This window comes from Poromitra crassiceps, assembly GCF_964638095.1.
Source record: "Poromitra crassiceps genome assembly, chromosome: 12".
Classification (NCBI taxonomy): domain Eukaryota; kingdom Metazoa; phylum Chordata; class Actinopteri; order Beryciformes; family Melamphaidae; genus Poromitra; species Poromitra crassiceps.
The window spans coordinates 4,350,567-4,375,924 of record NC_139632.1 but is presented as its reverse complement, the minus strand read 5'-3'; the positions used below and the strand labels follow the sequence as shown (position 1 = coordinate 4,375,924).

The following is a 25,358-nucleotide window of genomic DNA, read 5'->3' as shown; positions in this document are numbered from 1 at the left end:
GGTCTACTTTACGTTTTTCAACAGCACAAGATCTAACCTGTCCAACCCCTCCCCACCCCCACCCCCGCTGTAACAGTAAACCTGATAATCAGACGTTGTTTGTACACACACCAAAACATAATTACAAAAAAGTCATAAACTCGTCTCGTAGTCCATACTGTTCTGAGTCGACCATAAATTAAATGCGGTTTATAATTTCAATGATAAGCAATAATCAATCAATAAACAGTATTTGTTAATGTATATTTAAATTGTCTGTTTGCAATAAACATGCACGGACTGACTGGTTGAATTTCAGAAGACACTGACACTACAAAGTTACACTCATTATCCAAAATGATTTGGGGGATCTACTAGAGATGTAACGGTATGAACATTTCACATCACGATTATCGTGACCAAAATGATGATCACGGTTATCGTATTATCACGGTATTCATAAAAAAATGCTGAAAATGTTCCAAAAGTACTGAGAGACTCACTGAAATCATTTTACAACATTTTTTTATTGAAAAGCTCAGACCCAAAAAGGATTGATACACTCACTGAAATTTCTCCCAGGCTGCGCCTTGGCACCTGGGAGACTGTTGCCAACTTTGGTTGATGATGGACAGTATTTACCATGTTTTTTAAAGCACTGTAATCACGGTACCACGGTTTTAATGATAATGAAAATTTTAAACGGTACGGTTATCATAAGGAATTTTTATCGTGGTTATCATTCAAACCGGTTATCGTTACATCCCTAGGATCTACCAAGTAAATATCCTGAGGTCTACCAAGTAAATATCCTGAGATCTAGCAGTAGATCCCGACCTGGTATATGAACACACCCTTAGCACACCTAAAGCTGCGTTCACACCGACCTATTAAAGTTTGTTGCTGGCGTCGAGTTTACATACAAAGTCAATGCAAACGAGCGATTGAGCCTATATTCGCCTGGGAGAAAAATCGCTGGGCGTCCGAGCGGCAGAGACAGAGCGATAGGGAGAAAATTCGCTCGTCGCTCGAGATGAAATATCTCAACTCGAGCGAAAATACGCTGGCATCAGTCGCTCGCCGCTCAACGCTGATTGGCTGCCGTGTGAGAGCGAGTCAAGGATCCCTCTGGCTTGGAACAAACCGCTGGTTTATTGTGTGGCAACAAACCACATTGACAGGCTGACAGCTGACATGAAGTGAAGTCTGTACTACCGGTATGGAGCTCACATTAGGAGCACGCTGATAGGCTTTAGCTTGTAAACAATGACGGTGGCTCGTAGTGGACAAATATCATGACATTGCGTAACGTTATATCCCCCACGTGTCCGTCATTTCGTGTGCCTGTTGATGAGCGATTTAAACAGAGCGACAGAGCGATTCCAAAGGGTTGACTTGAGCGACAGAGCGAAAAATAAATATCTCGGTGTGAACACAGCTTAACAGGGTCAGTGTTGACTTGTTGCAGGGACGTATGAGGGCTTTGTGGAGATTCTTTTGAATACGACTGAAGAGGAAGATTTCTGGTCTTCCTCATGATGTCACCAAGCTGTTCCCACTCATTTTGGTAGACACGCTATAGTCTCTGTTTGAGCCGTGGATAGTGGGAGGTCCAAGCCACATTTTTATCCAATCAGAGAAATGTTGACATCTTGTGGGAAACGGACGGTCAGATTGCGATGCCTCTAAAGGACTATTATGTATTTTTTTCACCCCGTAGCCAACACCGTCTTGAGTCTCTACGAGTTACGTTTGCGGAGATACGTCCACCCTGCATGCAGGGCTACAGGAGAGAGATAGAGGACAGCGGGGGGGGGGGGGGGGGTTGGGGGTTCCAAGTCCACTCTATTTCGGCGATTGCTGTCAGAATATAGAGCCATTTAACACTTATTTGAACACAAAAACATCACTGAATGCACCTTTAAGGATAGAGTTGACTCTCATTATTTCACAGCACTTAGGCTGATGAAGGAAAGCAGTCCACCACTATATCTGACAACCATGACAATATTTCCTCACATAAATGCAAGTTGTTTCTTAACAAAAGGTTTTCCTTGTTCAACATGAATCTCAGCACACAGCAAAAGATTGTACTTTTTTTAAAGAGTTAATTAGCACTGATCTTTGAAAATGACGAAAGTTGCACATTCCCTCTGTTTATGTTGTACCAGCGTTACCATGGCAACAACTCTAGCTATTTGTATCCAAGTGCGACCGTGCGTGTGTGTTTGTTTGTTTGTGTGTGTGTGTGTGCGTGCATGCATTTGCTGTTGCATGGACTATAATACAGTGTGTGTATGTGTTGTGTTGGTGTGTGTTTGTGTGTGTGTGTGAGTGCAGAGTGGGTGGTGGGGGGCTACATGGCTCATTAGCAGAGATCTAACCTCTCTAATGAGTACTGGGTCCTCCAGGGGCACCCAGGCGTCACACACTGGGCTTCCCACGCCAGGGCCTCCCAGCCTCTGTACCTCTTGGTGGCACGCTGCCCCCTGCTGGAGAATCTGCTGCCAACATCACATTCAACCTTTATAGTCCATACAGTAATTGCATTATTTTCTGCCCAAATGTACTCACTCACAGTCAATCAGTAGGCTAATTATGTATTTAGGTTGTTCTTTATTTTTGCTCTGCTACAGTTTGTAAATTGCACTGAACTGGTTGATCCTTTGGGCTTCTGTATATTTACATCTATTTAAGTAATGTCTGAGGCCATGTTCACATTACAGGCAAATCTGATTTGCTGATAAAGTCATTAATCATCATTATCTTGATTAGTTTCCCAAATCTGATTTGGGAGTGTGTCCGCACTGCCACAAATCTGATTCTCAAGTCGGATCTGTGTGTCCAGACCTAAACAGCCTATCTGCATGGGTTGCTATGGTAACGACGTGGGCGTCAGTAAATACTTACGTTGGTGACGTGGTTTTCCTGCGCAGAAGCATTTGATGACGAGTTGTGAGTGACGTTCAAATCAGATTTGGTGGATCTACATGTCCGCACTGAAGTCACATCAGTCGAAAGCAGATTTGAAGCAGATTGGAAACTACCTCCATATGTGGTTTGGGACAAGTGACACAAATCAGACTTGGAGCGTCCAGACTCATAAAACCAATCTGGATAAAGTCATTCATAGGTCACTAAAGTTCACAAATCAGATTTGGCCTCCTAGTCTGAACATGGCCTGAGTGACTTATATTTGGAAAAAGTATTCTCTCAGTGTAAGGAGGACTGCTTGCTTTTCCTGCTTTTCATCTGTGTCCATATGCGTGTCTGTCCTCCTCACAGAGGTAAAATCCCACAGAAAGACATGGAGCTGACATTTCCAGGAATGAGTGGCGACTTCACCAGTGAAAACTTCTCCGCTACCTGGTACCTCATAGAAAACCACTCAGGCACCAGGTAGGCTCCTCGTCAAGACCCCACCTCAACCAAGCGTCCCTCACAACAACTAACCAATCACTTCAATCTGCAGGGTTTTGTGAAACATGTAAATGTTCTGTTTTGGGGTTTTCATCTTAAAGTCGAGCTGAACCCAAAAATGACTTTTCTTTTCTTTTAGTTCAAATACCTGGGTATGCAGTGCACCTATTTAATAATGTATGCAAAAAAATCACAAAAATCTAATTTCTTTAGTTTTTCACACTTTTTCACATCGAAAGTTCATTTTTCAAGATTTCATTCATAACAGTAATCTACAGTTTGCTGACATCACCTAGTACTATCAAATTTCTACCTCATTTCAACCAATCCTATCATGACATGGCAGCTGTCAATCAAATCTTCATTTCAGGATAATTTTCTCGTCCAAATGAAGGAGAAAATGGCACCTAGTGCCTGTCATCTGGCAGAGTTTCTAGCCCATAAACTAACTACTAACTTGGCCAATTGTATGAAACATGAACAAAAAACAAAAACGGTACTGAATGCAAAGAAATGTAACTGGCTCGTTAAAACTCGCATTCCAGGAATATTGTATTTACCGCAATAGCGATAATGGTGCGCGACTGAAAGCGTGGTTGTCGGGGGTTGCCCCTCGGAGATTCCAGGTGGACGGGCAGCACCCATGCATCGGATTGTCCGCTCGTTCCGCACGAAGCAGCCGGCTGCCTGGTACTCGGCGGATCCCACTCGCGTAGCACGACAACACGCTGAATCCCACTCGATTTGGGGGTGGAACACGCCAGGATTGGCCAATGCCAAAGCCAGTCCCCAGAATTGTCAAATCAAATCATCGACACCATATAATGGTCCGCCTCTCAACCCTGTCATCTCAGACAAGATTTGTTTGAGTCTCCGACGCTCGCGCTATTGCATTCGCCTCCGGTTCACTTCGGCTTAATCTTGTCCCAATCATTTTGTTGACTCCAAATATTGCCGTTATTCTGGCCCCTCCTAATCTGTCATAATGCAGTGAGAGTCAGGTGTGTAAACAAGGCAGCCTGCTGACCCCAGAGCCTGCTGACCCCAGAGCCTGCTGACCCCAGAGCCCTGAGCCCAGGTCCTGCTGACCCCAGAGCCCTGAGCCCAGGTCCTGCTGACCCCAGAGCCCTGAGCCCAGGTCCTGCTGACCCCAGAGCCCTGAGCCCAGGTCCTGCTGACCCCAGAGCCCTGACCCCAGAGCCCTGACCCCAGAGCCCTGACCCCAGAGCCCTGACCCCAGAGCCCTGACCCCAGAGCCCTGACCCCAGAGCCCTGACCCCAGAGCCCTGACCCCAGAGCCCTGACCCCAGAGCCCTGAGCTCAGAGCCCTGAGCCCAGGTCCTTGTCATGTTAGGACAGTGAGAAGTTATTTTGGACTCTCCTGGCTTCCTCTCCCTCTTGCTTAGCCTTCCAGTAACCCAGACCCCAGGATCCAGCATGGTCAGGGGGCCTCTGTTTGGACCTCAGTGGGTGTCTGCTTCTTCCTGCTGAGGAAACCTCACTCAGGACACTGACACACACACACACATGCACACATACTGACCACACGTGTGTGTGTGTGTGTGTGTGTGTGTGTCTGTGCGTGTGTGTGTCTGTGCGTGTGTGTGTGTTTGCGTGCGTGTGTGCGTGTATTGTAAATGGTAAATAGGGCTAGGCGATATTCCTTCCTTCCTTTGTGCCTGCTTCGATTCGAGCTTTAAATGCTACTTAAGAGAATATAATGTAACATCTATTTGATGTTTTTATTTATTTTATGTTCTCCTATACAATAGTTATATTTGTAACACGGTAAATCTCACCAGCAGTTGACTAAATTATCTGCTGCTCTAAGTTTCGACTCGGAGCGGATAGATCACAACTTGGTTCTGCAGTTTAACAATATTTATTGCCACCATGAATGAATCACTGACCTGGAATTGTACACATAACAATTGACATGAAAAATAAATAAAAGAAAGTAAAATGTCTCTCACGGCAGCCGTGTGCCGTGTTTCCTCACAGCAGCCGTGTGCTGTGTCCCGTTCCGAAGTCCTTTTCCAGTGCAGTACAGTCCGTTTGTGTACTTCTCTAGTTCTATCTGTGTGTATAAGCAAGCGCACGCTACCCGGGTGTGTATTGCTTATCTGTATCCACAACCGATTCTCTGCAGGGCAGGTGAGGATGATGAAAATGAAGAAGCAGGATGGTACCTCGCCCCTCTCTTAGATAGGATGGGGACCCTGGCTCCTCTCCACCCTCTGTTCTGTTCTGTCTGTTGTAGTCTAACAAAAAACCAACCTGCACACCACAATAGAATCAGTTCAATATCGACACTGTACAGTAGTAGTGATCTTCACTTCTTTTTTCTCTACATCTGGTGTAATCCTAATACTGACAAAGCATAGCAGTCGGCATCAATGTTCAACAGTACATTAAACATATACACTCATCTCTTTTTCCCCATATCTCATTCTCATATCTACAGTTTTAAGTATTGTGAATTGACAACAGCAATACTACTGCAATGGTTATCAGAAAAGAAAAGCCATCATACTAAAATAAATAAAAGGTTTCAACTGTAAGATTACTGCAATATACAGGAAAACGTAGTGTACTCAAACGTGGCCTCGTTGTTAAACAACGATTGAAAGAACAATAGAGCATCATGGTAGCATGGCTACAATATCAGTTCACTTTCGTACCAAGAAGACTCATCTTAACATGGGCTACAAACAACATATCTACACAATCTTCACATTTGACTCCGATTGGTTTTTAGTTAGATTCAAAGTGGTTCAACATCACTAAAACGATTGAAAATCAAAGAATACCCCAGCATTTCAGTAGCTAGCAAAACGGTAACAAGCTAGGAGCTAGGTTAGCACTGTTAACTGACTCACCGGAGATTTCACGTAGATCCAAACTTAGAAAAGAAAACAAAGTAAAACATGCTCCACGGCATGTCACGCAGCATCATTATCATATACAGCCAAAAATCTTGTTGTCTTGAACACGAAGCTCAATGCTTCGATATCTTTTGTGAAAGTCAGCTTTCACTCTTAACTTTCACCATGCATTTCACCATTAGCTGTTTCTGTCTGTGGCCAGCAAGCTCTCCTGTGGCGCTGTGCCGAAAGCACGTAAACATGTTCAGCCCCGCCTCTATAGGTGATGCAATCTGGCAACAGACACAAGACCGCGTTGCCCTCTAGCGGTCTTCTTCTGAAACTACACCAATATATGTGGTCCATATTATGTGGGTTACACCCTCCCCCCCTAAACCTGCATGCGTCTCTGCATGTAGACCATCGCTTAAATATGAATCACTGGGCTTCTGCAAGAGGAAGGTGTAGACTCAAATACATTCAATCTGGTGTCAATCAAATCAAGGGATTTTGTGAAAGCTTGGTCAAGACTATGCAGGATCGAGTGCATGACTAAAGTCAGTGGGTTCCCTAGAGATGTGTATGCTAAACGGTCAGGTTCTGTTCTGTTTCTGTTTGACCTTCTAATCTCTGGTTCTCTGTCATCCTGAACAGAACTGGTTTCAGACAATCTGACCTCATCTTCAGTACGGTGTCTTTCTCTGTCCTCTTTGTGTACCGTCTCTTCACATTTCTGGTCTCTTAGTTCTGTGTTAACAGCCTCTCTTACAGGTTCTCCTTGGACTGTTTCATCCCCTACTCCCAGATCTTCACCAACAGGTAAGTCATGAGCAGCAGGTAGGTCACTTTCATTTACAGGTAAGTTTGTCTCATCATCAGTTAAGATGTGGGTAACTAAGTCATTTTCACTTACAGGTAAGTGTGTCTCTTTGTCAGATAAGCTGTTGTCAGGTAAGGTGTCACTCAACATTTCTATCACACTTGGATCTTGAGAACTATTTGCGTCCTCCTCCTGTACCACTATTTTAGGGTGGAATTCTCTAGCAGCAGGATTTAGATTTGAACCCTCTGGACTCTCCCCCATTTCTGAGATAGGCTGGTTACTCTTAGCTCTGGGAAGTTCATGCACTACTGTGATTGTCGGGTACGTAGTTACATCCTGAGCTATTAATGGATAGTGACTTTCCATCTCTCTGTCACCATCATACAGATGTTCTGCCTCCTCAACTTCAGGTACTGAGTTTATCTGGGGGGTTTTCTTGGTTGTTTTCTGTAGGATATCTGGATTGACTTCACTGACTTCAGCTGATTGCGATAAGAACCCACAAGGTAAGAGCAGATCACGATGTAGTGTTCTTTCAGGGCCTTCAGAGGTGAGTGGGGCAACAACATAAACTGGGGAATCACCTATGTGTTTCACTACCTGGTAAATTGTTTTGCTCCACCTGTCAGCAATCTTGTGTTTCCCTCTTATGCCCACGTTTTTCACAAGGACACGGTCTCCTACCTCTAAAGTGGATTCTCTGACCTTCAAATCATATCTCTGTTTGTTACGCAGAGCGGTTTTGTCACTGTGCTCTACAGCCAGTTTGTAGCTTTCCTGTAGGCTTTCTTTGAGTTTCTCCACATATTCACTGTGGGTGACTTTTTTCTGTCCTTCGGGTTTTAATCCAAATGCCACATCAATTGGCAGATTTGGCTGTCTCCCGTACATTAGCTGATATGGGGAATATCCTGTTGTGTCATTTTTCGTACAGTTATAAGCGTGGACTAATGGCTGCACATAGTCACGCCACCTGACTTTATCTTCTTCTTGAAGCGTCCCAAGCATCCCTAGCAATGTACGATTAAATCGTTCTACCGGATTACCCTGTGGGTGGTAAGGGGTTGTCCTCGTTTTCTTTATGCCTAGGAGTTCACAGAGATTTTTAATGACTGCAGATTCAAAGTTGCGACCTTGGTCGCTGTGCAGGCGTTCGGGTATGCCATAGTGGACAAGGAAGTTGTTCCACAATGCTTTGGCTACAGTCTTTTCCTTTTGATCTGAGGTGGGTATTGCGACTGCATATTTTGTGAAGTGGTCAGTTATCACTAATATGTTTTTAGTCCCACGGCCGTCAGGTTCCAAGGACAGATAGTCCATACACACTAGCTCAAGTGGTCGACTGGTTTTAATGTTGACAAGATGGGCAGTTTTCTCTGCTCTAGCCTTGCGCCGAATGCACCTTTCACACCTCCTGACCTTCTCCTCAACATCTAGACACATCCTTGGCCAATAAAACCTTGCCCGTACAAGATCCATTGTTCTATCAAACCCCATATGACCAACTGCATCATGGAGACTTTCAAGTGTCATTTCTATATATTTCTTTGGTAGAACTAACTGGAAGGAAGGCTGATCCTGATTTGTGCGCTTTCTATAGAGGACGTCATCATTTAGTATTAGCTGGTCTTGTACTCTAAGCATTAACTGAACATCTCTTTCTTCCTTTTGTCTAAGACGGTAAGTAAGACGTTTCCCTGCTCTGACAATATCTATGACCTTACTAATTGTGGGGTCATTTCTCTGTTCTACAGCCCAATCCTGTTGAGACATTCTGGGAAGAGTGTTGGATCCAGGAAGCAGGTCGGCTTGAGCAAATTCAGCCGAGATTGCACTTACATCCATTGCCAGACACTCTACAATCACAGGTAAGTGACTGTTTTCTTCCGTTTCAGAAAGTGTGTCTAACTGATGCCTCTCACATATGGCCTTGACAGCCTCTGGAGGGAAAGTTTCCTCATGTTCTCCCTTACTAAACTTTGACATGAACTGCCTCACTCTCTCATCCTCAGCTGCTCCAGAATCATCAGCTTCTATAGGGACGTGTGGGCGTCTCGATAACCCGTCTGCATCCTGATTACTTTTCCCAGCCCTGTACTGAATGTCGAAATTGAAGTTGGATAGCTCGGCAAGCCAACGATGCCCTGCAGCATCAAGTTTTGCGGATGTCAAAATGTAAGTCAATGGATTATTGTCAGTCAGTATGCTGAACTCCACCCCATAGAGGTAATCACAAAACTTGTCTGTGACTGCCCACTTGAGGGCGAGAAACTCAAGCTTGTGAGTGGGGTATCTTCGTTCGCAGTTCGACAGTCCTCGACTGGCATAAGCAATGACTTTCATCTGACCATCTTGCTCCTGGTACAGAGCGGCTCCTAACCCATGCAAGCTAGCGTCAGTATGTAGAATATACGGCTTTCTGGCATCGGCGAACCCAAGTACAGGTGCAGTTGTCAGTTTCTCAATGAGGATTCTGAATGCGTCCTCACATGGGGGCGTCCACCTCCCATTAAATGGTTGTCTCAGATCAGCACTTGAGAAAGATTTGTGGTTTGACTTTTGATGTTTCTTTTTCTTTACAGGGACATAACCAGCTGTCAGAGCATTTAGAGGCTTTGCGATTTTGGAATAATCTTTGACAAACCTCCTGTAATACCCTGTGAATCCGAGGAATGACTTCAACTCAGTGATGTTGTTCGGCCGGGGCCAAGTGGTGAGTGCGGCAATTTTGTCAGGGTCTGTTTCTACTCCGTTTTCAGAGACTACATGCCCCAAGTATCGCACAGACTTCCTGAAGAAATGGCATTTCTCAGGCGACAACTTGAGACCGAATTCATTCAGTCTGTTCAGTACTCGCATAAGCCGTGCCTCATGTTCCTCAAGGGTGTCTGAGAACACAATGAGGTCGTCAAGAAACACCAACACTTCTGTGAGATTTAACGAGTCCACACATTTCTCCATGACTCGCTGAAAAGTGCTTGGGGCATTGGTTACCCCTTGGGGCATCCTATTAAACTCCCAAAATCCCATGGGCGTGACAAAGGCAGTCTTATGTTTATCCTCTTCCTCCATCTCTACTTGATAATAGCCTGATTTCAAGTCCATGACAGAAAACCACTTAGACCCTGTCAAAGCTGCAAATGCCTCTTCGATGTGCGGCAATGCGTAAGCATCTTTGATCGTCTGGTTGTTTAGTTTTCTGTAATCCACACATAGGCGGATCTGACCATTTTTCTTCTTCACTACCACGATGGGTGAAGCAAATGGGCTTTCTGACTCTCTGATGATGTTTGCATCATACAGCTGTTTAAGATGAAGACGCACAGCTTCATAGTCAGAGGGGTGGATGGGCCTTGGCCTCTGTTTAAATGGCGTTGAGTCAGAGAGGCGGATTTTGTGTTTGACTGCCGTCGTATGCCCAAAGTCAAGTTCTCCTCTAGCAAAGACTTCAGGGATTGAATTTAACTTCTGACTGATCCGGTCCTTCCACTCTTCTGACAGTGGGGAATCGGCAAAATCAAACTTGATTAAGCTTTCAGGGTTAATTTCACAGGTCGCAAAACACTGAGCAGTAGTGTTTGTCTGTTGTGAAACCTGGTGTTCGGCTTTGGCTTCACTAGTGGAGGTTAATGAAGAGACAGCTATCGGGATAGAAAGCTCTGCCACAGTTCGAAAGGCTGGCACCACAATGTCGTGAGTGGTCTCATTTTTTAGAAGGATTGGAACTTTGAACGAAGTTTGTCGTGGGCTTGACATAATGTAGCTACAGAATATCAAACCGCCTGGTAAGCTGGAGTCGGTGGGCGGTTCTACTAGGAGATGAGCTCCAGGAACAGTGGGGGCATTTCTTATACGCCCGCTCAATGCCCTTTTCTGCCCAGCTGGGATGACTAGGCTACTCTTACTCTGTAATTTAACCCTCCCCACCTTGCCATCTTGTTGTGTCTTATTTTTGTAAATGCTCTGTAAATGTTGGACGAGTGGGGCATAAGCACAGGGTTCTGATAGGGCCCTCTTTTTGTTGAACCCGTCATACAGGGTGTCAAGAGCATTTGTGCCAATGAGAACCGGAACCTCTACACTGACTCGGTGATCAGGGACAATTAGAGCTAGTGTCCTAACCATTTTGGACTCCCCTGTGAAACTCTGTGGGAAAACGATGTCAACCTCAATGTAGCCAAGGTAAGGAACACGTTGGCCTGCAGCTCCTTCTATTTCTAAGAGGTTAGCTAAGGGGAGAATAGGGTGAGAAGGTAAGTGGGATTCATGAAAGGATTTGGATAGTGTGGTGACCTGTGAGCCTGAGTCAATGAGGCAGTTGTACTGTATTCCTCCTATAGTAACTTCAGCTACAGATTTCGATCCAACTAATCCACTGGGGAGCTGATCTACAGTAGCAGCAGCCTGTTGACATCTATTTCCTACATCATTTTTATGTTTCAACTTGGGACTATTGTCTGTGTCCTCGGTTCCAGTATGTCCCACTACTGGAACCTGGTCCAGTTTAAAGGCTGATCCTGCTTAGCCCTCCACTCTTCCTGCTTAGCTTTAAGCTCTTTGTATTTTTGATCAACGAGAGTCTTGTTTATGGGGTTTTCACATTTCCTGGCTATGTGGCCGTCTTCGCCACACCTAAAGCAAAACCAGGCCTTAGGCTCAGGTCTGGGTGTACCCTGTGACATCACTTGATGAGCCTGCGCTTCAACTACAGGTGTAGGTGAGTCTTGTGTTAAGCTAGCGGCCTTAAATTCACGTTTTCTCTCTTTTTTGGATTTCTTGGTGCTGAGCTGCATTTTTAACTCTGCTACCTGTTTCCTCAAACTATCCGTCTCAGAGAGCAGTGCACTCACATTGGGATCAGAATAGGGGGAGATATCAGAGACAGAGTGGACATTTATAGCAGGCCTTGATTTGGACGTCCCAAAGTGACGTTGCATCCTGTCAAGTTTAGATGCTCTTCTGTCCTCCTCTGTTCGTAACTGTAGCAACAGCTCTGCGAAGTTGGGGGATGTTTCATTTTTGAGTTCTAACTGCAAGACGAGGTTGTGATCCCAGCAGCCACGCTTAAACTGCTTGAGCAGATGACGACCTGTATCTGCCTGTTTTACACCATCCCTCTTAACAGCAGAGCTTAGTAAAGCCTGCAACCTCTGTAGGTATTCAGAGGGCTTCTCTCCTGGGTTCTGGTTAGTGTTCAAGAACCTTGCAAATATTTCCTCTCCATCCTCCACAAGTCCAAATGCAGAATCTAGCAGTTTTATATATTCTCTGGGATGTGCAAAATAACTAAGTTGCTTCACAACATCTGAGGCTGGAGGAAGCAGACTCTCAAGTATCTTCCTGCGTTGGATATCTGGGGAACTGCCATCATTAAACATTAACTCAGCATGTAGGGACCATGTATCATAATCTGCTTCACCTGGGGGCTTAGGTACTTTTCCTGAGAATGACCTCAACCACTTAGATTGGTACTGGGAGGAGGCATGGTCATTTTTAATTACATGTTCTACTATAACACGTTGCACTTCAGGTGGGTTTGTGACTTCATCGGTAAGTATTGGTCTTGCAATTACTCTAGTTTTCTTTCTAACTGCATTGTCGGATTTTCTGTTGGGTGTCGGAGTAGTTAACAGATATGGGAGGGGCTTGCTATGTTGATTCTTTGCTACATGTACAGGTATCAGGGGTGTGGTACTACAGTCTGAGCGAGCACCGTTGTCAGAGTCGCTGCTGTCACTTGAATCAGAATTAATTATTCCAAGTCCTGGAGTCAGGTGAGTAGGTTGTGTAGGTATTTTAACACGGTCTACCTGCCACTTCACAGTGGTATCATTCACATTCTCTATCTCAAAGGGGAAATGTGACTCCATATTAGCTCTTGCAACTTCTGACTCAAACTCCACAATAACTGTTTCTCTATCCTCCCCTTCTGTGTTTGGCATCCTCCGTATGCCTGCTACAGGTCCGTACTTCACAAGGGAAGCGACGATGTCATCAGTGACATCAGTGCTGGTAATACCAGACACACTAATAGATCGCCTATCATCAATCTCATAACCCTGTTCTAGTTCCATTTTTTTTCTTGGGTTATTATCGGTGCAAAAATAAATCAGTTGTAAAGGTGTACATTAGAAAAGTATAAAAATAGCAACTTTCTGTACTGTGTATAAAATATTGGTATTGTACATAAACCAAGCTGTGTCTTAATCGCTCCTTGGCTGGCTCGCCACAAAAAGACTATGTAACACGGTAAATCTCACCAGCAGTTGACTAAATTATCTGCTGCTCTAAGTTTCGACTCGGAGCGGATAGATCACAACTTGGTTCTGCAGTTTAACAATATTTATTGCCACCATGAATGAATCACTGACCTGGAATTGTACACATAACAATTGACATGAAAAATAAATAAAAGAAAGTAAAATGTCTCTCACGGCAGCCGTGTGCCGTGTTTCCTCACAGCAGCCGTGTGCTGTGTCCCGTTCCGAAGTCCTTTTCCAGTGCAGTACAGTCCGTTTGTGTACTTCTCTAGTTCTATCTGTGTGTATAAGCAAGCGCACGCTACCCGGGTGTGTATTGCTTATCTGTATCCACAACCGATTCTCTGCAGGGCAGGTGAGGATGATGAAAATGAAGAAGCAGGATGGTACCTCGCCCCTCTCTTAGATAGGATGGGGACCCTGGCTCCTCTCCACCCTCTGTTCTGTTCTGTCTGTTGTAGTCTAACAAAAAACCAACCTGCACACCACAATAGAATCAGTTCAATATCGACACTGTACAGTAGTAGTGATCTTCACTTCTTTTTTCTCTACATCTGGTGTAATCCTAATACTGACAAAGCATAGCAGTCGGCATCAATGTTCAACAGTACATTAAACATATACACTCATCTCTTTTTCCCCATATCTCATTCTCATATCTACAGTTTTAAGTATTGTGAATTGACAACAGCAATACTACTGCAATGGTTATCAGAAAAGAAAAGCCATCATACTAAAATAAATAAAAGGTTTCAACTGTAAGATTACTGCAATATACAGGAAAACGTAGTGTACTCAAACGTGGCCTCGTTGTTAAACAACGATTGAAAGAACAATAGAGCATCATGGTAGCATGGCTACAATATCAGTTCACTTTCGTACCAAGAAGACTCATCTTAACATGGGCTACAAACAACATATCTACACAATCTTCACATTTGACTCCGATTGGTTTTTAGTTAGATTCAAAGTGGTTCAACATCACTAAAACGATTGAAAATCAAAGAATACCCCAGCATTTCAGTAGCTAGCAAAACGGTAACAAGCTAGGAGCTAGGTTAGCACTGTTAACTGACTCACCGGAGATTTCACGTAGATCCAAACTTAGAAAAGAAAACAAAGTAAAACATGCTCCACGGCATGTCACGCAGCATCATTATCATATACAGCCAAAAATCTTGTTGTCTTGAACACGAAGCTCAATGCTTCGATATCTTTTGTGAAAGTCAGCTTTCACTCTTAACTTTCACCATGCATTTCACCATTAGCTGTTTCTGTCTGTGGCCAGCAAGCTCTCCTGTGGCGCTGTGCCGAAAGCACGTAAACATGTTCAGCCCCGCCTCTATAGGTGATGCAATCTGGCAACAGACACAAGACCGCGTTGCCCTCTAGCGGTCTTCTTCTGAAACTACACCAATATATGTGGTCCATATTATGTGGGTTACATATTGTAGCATTTATTTTCTGTAATATGTAGCGCTGTGTGGCTAAGTGTCCTTCTTAGACTGCCTTGCATTTGCACTTATCGGCCATGGCCTCTAATGCACTTTAAACTACCGTACACTGGCACTTTTGAACTGAACTGCTACTTTGTACTACGTTGTGGTCTATTGTGTCTCCATTTTGTTTTTATGGTTTTATGGTCTTTTTATGGTTTTTATGGTTTTACGGTCTATTTGTGTCTTTGTTTTCATGTTTTTATCTCGAGTCTTGTGTGATTTTATGACTGTTTTATGTTTTTGCTCTGCTGCAATCCAAAGTGCCCTTCTGGGACATATGAATAAACTTGAACTTGAACTTGAACTTGATGGACAAAATCAAATATCACAATATTTTTGACCAAATATCTCAATATGGATGTTGCGACTATATTTTGCCTGGAAAGACGACTCTAAACAGATGATGACTATTGGTGCTTTCACAAAATATTGACACAATGAGATTTCTGATCAATAATCATCAGTAATGTGTAGGGGTGTCACGATACACTCAGTTCACGATACGATACGTATCACGATACTGGGTTCACGATAACGATACGATACGATACGATTTTAACAATATTTTTTTAAACTTGAATAATGACAATATGTGACTGGAAAAGTAGTATTTTATTTGAAATGCACAAATACAAAACATGCTGTTGTGGGAAATTGTTATTACAATAACAACTAGAAAAAACATGAGATTGGAGATAAGGCTTATCTTGAAATAGAATGAGTTACACCGTCACTTAGATTTACTTTGAACTAAAAGGTTTCTCAGCAGTATAAATTCTCATTATGCATCTTCAGTTTTTCTTCAAACTCAAACAACAAGACTTCTTAATCTATTTTTTATGCATCTTCAGTTTTTCCTGTCAAGTAAACAGTTTTGCCAGAAACTCAATTGAATGGTTTCTCTCCTGTATAACTTCTCATGTGTCTCTTCAGAGACTTGTTCAACTGAACTACTTTCCACACATTGAACTTCAACGAACAAAGACGTTTCTTAGTCTATTTTTTGATTTTTTGATTTTTTTTTTTTTTTTTTTTGCGATATGATATTTCATCTCAACGATACATATCGTGACGTTTTACTATCGCGAAATTTCGTGGGACGATATATTGTGACACCCCTAGTAATGTGGATATAATGAGTGGGTAATAATAGAACAGCTAGAAGAGTATGTTCAGAAAAGTACATCTCTTTACTGTGATGCAGCCTTTCAAACCAGGAAAAGGCAACACTTGTGCCATATTACAAGATCCAAAATCTAAGACGATATCTAGTCTGATATGATAATATTGATATCATATCGCTATATTGCCCGGCCCTGAATGGCAAACTATTGTGTGAGTCCCAAATATATTTCTATAGTCTTTTCTGGTTGTTTCCCCAGTTTTGAGCAATTGCGTCTGGGAGCCGGTAACCTGAAGAAGCAGGCCACGAAGAAGAATGAAGGCAGTCTGGCCTATGTGAAAGGAGGCCTCAGTACCTTCTTTGAAGCCCAGGATGCTCTGGCAGGTGAGGAAGATCAACACACTTTAGCTCTGACGTTGGCCTTTCATTAGCCCATTGAAACCTGATGCAGCATTTGTGTGTGTATCCCTTTAAGACCGCGAACCGCGTATGACGCGGTTCGCGGTCTTAAAGGGATACACACACAATTGAGGGATATACACGCAAATGCTGCATCAGGTATCAATGGGTTAACACACATGTTTCCTAACCATAGTCCTTTAGCTCAGAATAGAGCTCTGACGTTTTAGAAAGTGTGTGCATGTGCGCGTGTGTGTGTGCGTGCGTGTGTGTGTGTACGTGTGTGTGTGTGCGTGTGTGTGTGTGTGTGTGTGTGTGTGTGTGTGTGTGTGTGTGTGTGTGTGCGTGCGTGCGTGTACGTGTACGCGTGTGTGTGTGTGCGTGCGTGTGCGTGTGTGTGTGTGTGTGTGTGTGTTGCGGTGGAGCAGCGGTTGATTAAAGCGTCTCATTTTGGCGCTGTGTGTGTGAGCACCGTCCGCTTTGTAGCACATCAGCAGCCAACCTCAACACGCCTAATTCACCTTCATTAAAATCAGATCAGCTCTCACCTGTCATTCACAGCCCTGCACAGCGCCAGCACACATACACAAACACGCACGCACGCGCACACACACACACACACACACACACACACACACACACACACACACACACACACACACACACACACACACACACACACACACACACACACACACACACACACACACACTCTGACCTTCAGATTGACTGACTGCTGTCTCTCTGCCAGGTAGCTCAAATCAATTGTTTTTCTTCATCATTCATACTTTTTGTCTGTTTACTTTCTGCTCCCCTCATGGCCACTCAGTGACTTCCCCTCACTATTTATATGGACCCTTCTGCCTCCGTCATCATTATGATTATTGTTATTATTGCTTGGTTTGTTGGGAGAGAGAGGCAATGTATTCATTGTGAGGGCCTGCATGTAAATAAACGGAGCAGCCCAACACAATGCAGGGGGGTGTATTAGGACTGATTAGTGCTGATAACAGGCCCAATATGAGCCATGAGAACAATGCACAGCCGTTCTCACGTTAGGACTGAGCATGCTACTGTACTGTGTACTGTACTGAGAACTGTACAGTCTCCAGTGATGGAGGAAGCCATGCACCACGCCACCACCACCACGGATGGACCGGAGTGACCGCCTCAGTGACCCAGGTCTGATCTGTGTGACTTTACTTCGCCCAATAGACTTGCTGAACCTGATGCTGCCCGACGGTTTGTTTCACATCATCGTCCGGGAACTGGCTCAGGAATACCCCGGCAGGTGATTTGATGAACCATCTGTCGACACACCTAAGTCCCGCCTGTAGTTGCCTCTGTGATCACGATCTCCCGCAACTTGTCAAGGTTCAGAATCAGAATCAGAATCAGAATCAGAATCAGAAAGACTTTAATGATCCCCGGGGGGAAATTGGGACAAGTTACAGTAGCTCGCTCACAGAACACACATAGCATAAAATAAACAGTAGTAAATGCGATAGTAAGCAAAATAAGCAGAATAAGAAGAATAAGAACACAACATAGCGTAAAATAAACAGTAGTAAATGCAATATTAAGCAAAATAAGCAGAAGAACACAACATAGCAAGCATAGAATAACAGTAGTAAATGCGATAGAAGCAAAAATAAGTAGAATGTCTAAGTAAGCAAAATACAAAAATACGTAGAGTAAGTATACATTCCGTGTCGATTATCATTATTGCACCCTGGACTTATATTAAGTCGGCTTGCCCTATACGTTACACGTGGCTCAGCCAGGCACAGTTAACCTATCGGCTGGCTCAGTCTCAGGGAGACTGAGCATCTCCGAGGTGCTCTTTTAAGAGAGGCATTAAATAGACCAATGGCCACAGGCAGGAATGATTTCCTGTGCCTCTCCGTATTGCATCTAGGTGGAATCAGTCTCTCACTGAATGTACTCCTGTGTTTGACTAGCACGCCGTGGAGTGGGTGCGAGTCATTGCTCATGATGGAACGTAGCCTGGACAACATTCTCTTCTCTGACACCGCAGTCAGAGAGCCCAGATCCAGCCCCACAATGTCCCTGGCCTTACGGATCAGTTTGTTGAGTCTGTTGGCGTCCGCTGCCTTCAGCCTGCTGCCCCAGCACACAATAGCATACAGGAAGGCACTAGCCACTAGGGCTGTCAATCTCCCTCTATAATCAAATTCGAATTTCAGTGCTTTATACATTTTAATATTCGAATTATATTCGAATATTTTAATTAATTTTTAATTGAATTTAAAAAAAAAAAAAAAAAAAAAAATTTGGTCTGAGTGAATTGTTGTCTTCTCTTATGTTATGTTCTGATTCTAAATATAGCTGAATCTTTGGGTTTGACCAAGTAAAACTTTTTCTAAGCATTTTACCAAATGTAGATGGAAAAGTGAATGGTGGATGAATATTCAAAATAATATTAGGCTTATCACAAATAGTCCAGCAATGATGTTTATTTAAGAAAACATGTTCCTTGTACAATGTACATACATTCATTGCATTAGAAAATAGGTCAGATAACCAGAGCTTAGTTAATATTCATCAGTGATGTATTGGTGCTGTCTGAAATGCTAAAATAAAATAATTGATAATAAAAAAAGACACAGACTTTGTTTGAGCTCCTTTCAATAAACAAATAAGTAAACTTTGCCAAAACAACAATGAGCCAGAACAAAAAAAAATCAGTCACGTATTGCACTTAAGAGCTACAGGTTTACATTCAGTATAGCAGCTTCAACAGTCAACTTCAGTTAACAATGAATGAACATACATTTTAAGAGCTACAGGTAGGTTTACATCAGTATAGCAGCTTCAACAGTCAACTTCAGTTAACACTCTTTTCTTCAAGTATGTTGTCAGAACTTGTCACTGTTCTAGTGTTCTAAAAAGTATATATAAAAAAAAAAATATATATATATATATATATATATATATATATATTCGTTTAAAAAAAAAAAAATCGAATTTCGTTCATAATTATTAAATTCGAATAATATTCGAATATCAAAATTCGTTTCAACAGCCCTACTAGCCACTACCGACTCATAGAACATCCTCAGCATTGTCCGGCAGACGTTGAAGGACCTCAGCCGTCTCAGAAAGTAGAGACGGCTTTGCCCCTTCTTGTAGAGTGCATCAGAGTTCTTAGCCCAGTCTAGTTTATTGTCAATGTACACTCCAAGGTACTTGTAATCCTCCACTATGTCAACACTGACCCCGTGGATTGAAACAGGGGTCACTGGAGCCTTGACCCTCCTAGGATCCACCACCAGCTCCTTTGTCTTTGACACGTTGAGCTGCAGGTGGTTCTGCTCACACCATGTGACAAAGTTGGCCACCACATCCCGATACTCATCGTCGTCGCCATCTTTGATACATCCCACTATCGCAGAGTCGTCAGAGAACTTCTGAAGGTGGCCAGACTTATAGACTTGTCGAGGTTATAGACTTGTCGAGGTTATAGACTAGGGCTGTGGCGATTCACTTATCTCCCGATTCGATACTATCACGATACTTGGGTGCCGATTCGATATATATTGCGATTCTTAAGTATTGCGATTCTACGATTATTGTGATTCGATATTACGATTTATTGCGATTTTTGTTTCTTTTTTCTTTTTCTTTTTTCAGTTTGTTTGCTTTTTTACACTAGATTAGAACATGGGAAAAGTTGAATCATACACTAGAGACTGTATATTATATCATGAGTAGGGCTGGGCGATATAGTTAAAAACAGGGGCGGACTGGGATCATAATTCAGGCCGGGCATTAGATACCAAGCAGGCCAGGCCGATATGGGCCGACGCACATGAAATTTGTCCGTTTGAAGCCCAATTTGGGCCCAAGTCCAATTTTACAATGAGATGCACCCACTTTAACCCTGAAGTGTAATTATTACTTCAGACTAACTAATAAAGTAATAAAACCACTAGTAAACCAGTAGGCGGTGCCTGGCCTGCTGTTCAGTGAGTGGCCTGACTGCGGGCACCCAATTTCTTTTCTTTTTTTGTTGTTGTTGTTGTTGTTGTTGTTGCGATTATCGATTCTGGAATAAAAGATCGATTCAAAAAATCGTGACATTAAAAATCGCGATACTTAAGTGAATCGATTTTCCCCCCCACCCCTATTATAGACTTGTCGAGGTTATAGACTTGTCGAGGTGATAGACTTGTCGAGGTTATAGACTTGTCGAGGTGATAGACTTGTCGAGGTTATAGACTTGTCGAGGTTATAGACTTGTCGAGGTGATAGAGACTTGTGAGTTCATTCTTCAATTTCTTCTCTCCTGTCTTCTGATCGTTCTGACTCATTACAGCTGTAGAACATCCATTCTTGGCGTAGTCTCTCTGAGTGGTCAGAAGCTAAGTGGTAGTCCAGCATGGAGAGAGCTCAAGTGGAGATATTGTGTCTAACCTTACAGTAGGTCTGGTCCTGCCAAAGCCACATAGCAGACAGCATGCTGCTAACGTGCTGCTAGCCAGCCAGCTGTAGACTGCACTGCCAGGCCTAGTTAGCACAGCTGTCTCACAAACTGTCAGTCCTTTCTTTGTCTCTCGGCGTTTGGCGAGCTCTGTTGTTGGGACTCATTCCAAATGAACCTCACCTGAGAATGAGATACTGGTGTGAAAAATTGAAATTAAATTAGCAAAACGGTGTATTTGTGCTATGGTGGTGGGGTGTTTGTGTGTTCTCCGTGGTCAGAATGGGCAGTGTTAAAAAGGTTGTTTAGCCTGTAGTGCTTCCAGTACTCTCAATCAGGATTAAAAGCCATTTCTCTAGTGTTTATTTTCTATTCTGCCTGCGCGTGAGAATTTTATGAATGGCTCTCATAAAAGTCAGAGGTTTTATTAATAGGAGCGCAGTACTGCTGATGACCAGGTGGAAACAGGGAAGGCGAGCCAAATCTGGAAAAAGAAACGAGGCGAAGAGAAAATATTTAGAGCAAATAGCAGGTCTCTGACTTCAATATACATGGCTTCTCTCTCTCTCTCTCTCTCTGTCTCTCTCTGTGTCTCTCTCTCTCTCTCTCTCTGTCTGTCTCTCTCTGTCTCTCTCTCTGTCTCTCTCTCTCTGTCTCTCTCTCTCTCTGTCTCTCTCTCTCTGTCTCTCTCTCTCTGTCTCTCTCCCCCGCTCTCTCTCTCTCTCTTGTCCACACTGGTTGTCTCCATCTCCACGATAGCTAGGCATCTCCAACAGAAACAGACACACAACAAGATCCGATGTCTTTCCTTAATGACCTATCTTTGTGTTCCCCGCTGTGCTTAAGCACACAGTTTAGACCTTTGGAGCAGCAAACCACAAAGCGTGTTCATGTTGAGTGCTGTTAGCCTTCAGTCAGCTAACGTAACGTCAGCCTCTGTTAGCCTTCAGTCAGCTAACGTAACGTCAGCCTCTGTTAGCCTTCAGTCAGCTAACGTAACGTCAGCCTGAGTGCTGTTAGCCTTCAGTCAGCTAACGTAACGTCAGCCTCTGGCTAATGTGGAAACATGAATGGGAGCTCCAGCCACATGTTGGTCTGGGGGCTCTTAAATTCTTGAAGCGTCCAAAGTGTAGATCTGGAATAACTGATCAGGTTGCATGGCCTTGGTGAATTGGACCCAGATCAGTACTTAGATACTATCCAACTTTTTTGTATTAAGTGATCCTCTGCCTGACTGAGGCTTCTTTGACCTAAAGAGAGTAGACAGAAGTTACTGATGCTCAAGGTCATAGGTCACACAGCCTAGATGTGAGGTCTGTACTCCTTGGTCAACCGGCCTAGTGAGTGGGGAGGGTGGTGGTGGGGGCCGTTTCATAGGAAGTGGTTGTGTGAAGTCTCCGTGTGTGTGTGTGTGTGTGTGTGTGTGTGTGTGTGTGAGCCACAGCTGACTGCTGAAAGACATTGAAGCAGTTCATTGTGGGGGCCTGTTTGGTCAATGAGCCCCAGTGACAAAGTGAGCCATGCTCCTCTAGCGGTCTTCTGGGACCAGGCTTCTCCGGGCCGATTGAATGACTGACAGTCTGTCAGGGTCAGGAGGCGGGGCCTGTCGCCACAAAAATGTTGAAATTTGAGTTTTTGTCTTATTGTTGTGTGAAAAGGAAGTCTCTCCCAGGGATGCAGGAAACGGCGTGGCTACTGTGTTCCAAAAAGGACAGATTCCCAGAGGGCTGTTCTGTCCCCCCCCCCCCCCCCCCGAGCTCCCAGGCCTGACAGGAGTCAAAACATCTCCAGCTTTAGAATGCAGGGACACTGTATTTTTATTCTGATTCATTCTTCCAGGAAGTTGAAGCAGGAGCTGCAGCTCTTCCTCAGGTCCTGGCGGTGTGTGTTATCCGGACCTTGACCCAGTGTTTAGGTTAGCTGTGACGTCAGCGCCCCCTTCAGCAAGAGTGTGTGACAGACGCAGAGGACACACAGCTGGCCACAGGGCAAGAGGGGAGTGTGGAGACGAGAAGCAGACGTGTAGTGTGTGTGCGTGCATACATACATACATATATACATGCATGTGAGATTGTATGTCTGTGATTTTGTCTGCCTGTGTTCAGCCCTATCAATCCCATGTTCTCCCATATACAGTCTCAGGTCTCGCTGCTCGATTTTTTTATCCCATTTTTATCCCCCAATTGTGCAAATTTTAATGTATTTATCCTGGTTGCTACTCCACCCTCTGCCGATCTGGGGAAAGCTCCGAAACTGGCTCCATGCTTCCTCCGAGACATGGGCAGTTAGCCAGCCACTTCTTTTCACCTGACAGGGGAAGCTTCACCGGTAGGACATAGCACGTGGGAGGATCACGCTATTCCAACCAGTTCCCCTCCCTCCGAACAGGCGCCCCTAACGACCAGAGGAGGCACCACATCAGCAACCAGGATATTGCATGTTTTGGTGAGGGGTTCCTATATGAAGGAAACGCCCAGGGGGCACGGGGAGAACATGCAAACTCCACACAGACGACACCTTTTTGACGACCCCACCCGGGCGGCGAGCACTCGAGGACATCCGGACGGGCACGCACTCCTTCAGCGCTCACAGCATCCCAGGTGGGAATCGAACCCAGGACCTTCTAGCTGTGAGGCGACTGTGCCACTGTGCCCCCCGGTGTCGTTGCTTTTCTCTTCATGCATCTGCCTGTTTCTTCTGACCATGCTGCAGGTTGAGGAGCAGTGAGAGGTGTTTCTTCTGACCATGCTGTGGGTTGAGGAGCATTGAGAGGTGTTTCTTCTGACCATGCTGTGGGTTGAGGAGCAGTGAGAGGTGTTTCTTCTGACCATGCTGCAGGTTGAGGAGTGAGAGGTGTTTCTTCTGACCATGCTGTGGGTTGAGGAGTGAGAGGTGTTTCTTCTGACCATGCTGTGGGTTGAGGAGCAGTGAGAGGTGTTTCTTCTGACCATGCTGCAGGTTGAGGAGCATTAAGAGGTGTTTCTTCTGACCATGCTGCAGGTTGACGAGCAGTGAGAGGTGTTTCTTCTGACCATGCTGTGGGTTGAGGAGTGAGAGGTGTTTCTTCTGACCATGCTGTGGGTTGACGAGCAGTGAGAGGTGTTTCTTCTGACCATGCTGTGGGTTGAGGAGCAGTGAGAGGTGTTTCTTCTGACCATGCTGCAGGTTGAGGAGTGAGAGGTGTTTCTTCTGACCATGCTGTGGGTTGAGGAGTGAGAGGTGTTTCTTCTGACCATGCTGTGGGTTGAGGAGCAGTGAGAGGTGTTTCTTCTGACCATGCTGCAGGTTGAGGAGCATTGAGAGGTGTTTCTTCTGACCATGCTGCAGGTTGAGGAGCAGTGAGAGGTGTTTCTTCTGACCATGCTGTGGGTTGAGGAGCAGTGAGAGGTGTTTCTTCTGACCATGCTGTGGGTTGAGGAGCAGTGAGAGGTGTTTCTTCTGACCATGCTGCAGGTTGAGGAGCATTGAGAGGTGTTTCTTCTGACCATGCTGCAGGTTGAGGAGCAGTGAGAGGTGTTTCTTCTGACCATGCTGTGGGTTGAGGAGCAGTGAGAGGTGTTTCTTCTGACCATGCTGTGGGTTGAGGAGCAGTGAGAGGTGTTTCTTCTGACCATGCTGCAGGTTGAGGAGTGAGAGGTGTTTCTTCTGACCATGCTGTGGGTTGAGGAGTGAGAGGTGTTTCTTCTGACCATGCTGTGGGTTGAGGAGCAGTGAGAGGTGTTTCTTCTGACCATGCTGCAGGTTGAGGAGCATTGAGAGGTGTTTCTTCTGACCATGCTGCAGGTTGACGAGCAGTGAGAGGTGTTTCTTCTGACCATGCTGTGGGTTGAGGAGTGAGAGGTGTTTCTTCTGACCATGCTGTGGGTTGACGAGCAGTGAGAGGTGTTTCTTCTGACCATGCTGTGGGTTGAGGAGCAGTGAGAGGTGTTTCTTCTGACCATGCTGCAGGTTGAGGAGTGAGAGGTGTTTCTTCTGACCATGCTGTGGGTTGAGGAGTGAGAGGTGTTTCTTCTGACCATGCTGTGGGTTGAGGAGCAGTGAGAGGTGTTTCTTCTGACCATGCTGCAGGTTGAGGAGCATTGAGAGGTGTTTCTTCTGACCATGCTGCAGGTTGAGGAGCAGTGAGAGGTGTTTCTTCTGACCATGCTGTGGGTTGAGGAGCAGTGAGAGGTGTTTCTTCTGACCATGCTGTGGGTTGAGGAGCAGTGAGAGGTGTTTCTTCTGACCATGCTGCAGGTTGAGGAGTGAGAGGTGTTTCTTCTGACCATGCTGCAGGTTGAGGAGCAGTGAGAGGTGTTTCTTCTGACCATGCTGTGGGTTGAGGAGCAGTGAGAGGTGTTTCTTCTGACCATGCTGCAGGTTGAGGAGCATTGAGAGGTGTTTCTTCTGATCATGTTGTGGGTTGAGGAGCAGTGAGAGGTGTTTCTTCTGACCATGCTGCAGGTTGAGGAGCAGTGAGAGGTGTTTCTTCTGACCATGCTGCAGGTTGAGGAGTGAGAGGTGTTTCTTCTGACCATGCTGTGGGTTGAGGAGCATTGAGAGGTGTT

The 25,358-nt window shown here is 44.7% G+C and overlaps 1 protein-coding gene across 1 annotated transcript in view; it reads left to right on the top strand.

Moving 5' to 3' along the window:
* The window catches only part of exoc2 (exocyst complex component 2), a 97,367-nt gene that overhangs the window by 30,007 nt on the left and 42,002 nt on the right, over nt 1-25,358 (top strand). The window contains exons 5-6 of the mRNA XM_083648447.1: nt 3,265-3,378; nt 16,228-16,352. Coding sequence (XP_083504573.1) covers nt 3,265-3,378; nt 16,228-16,352 — 239 coding nt within the window. The remainder of the gene's footprint in view (nt 1-3,264; nt 3,379-16,227; nt 16,353-25,358) is intronic.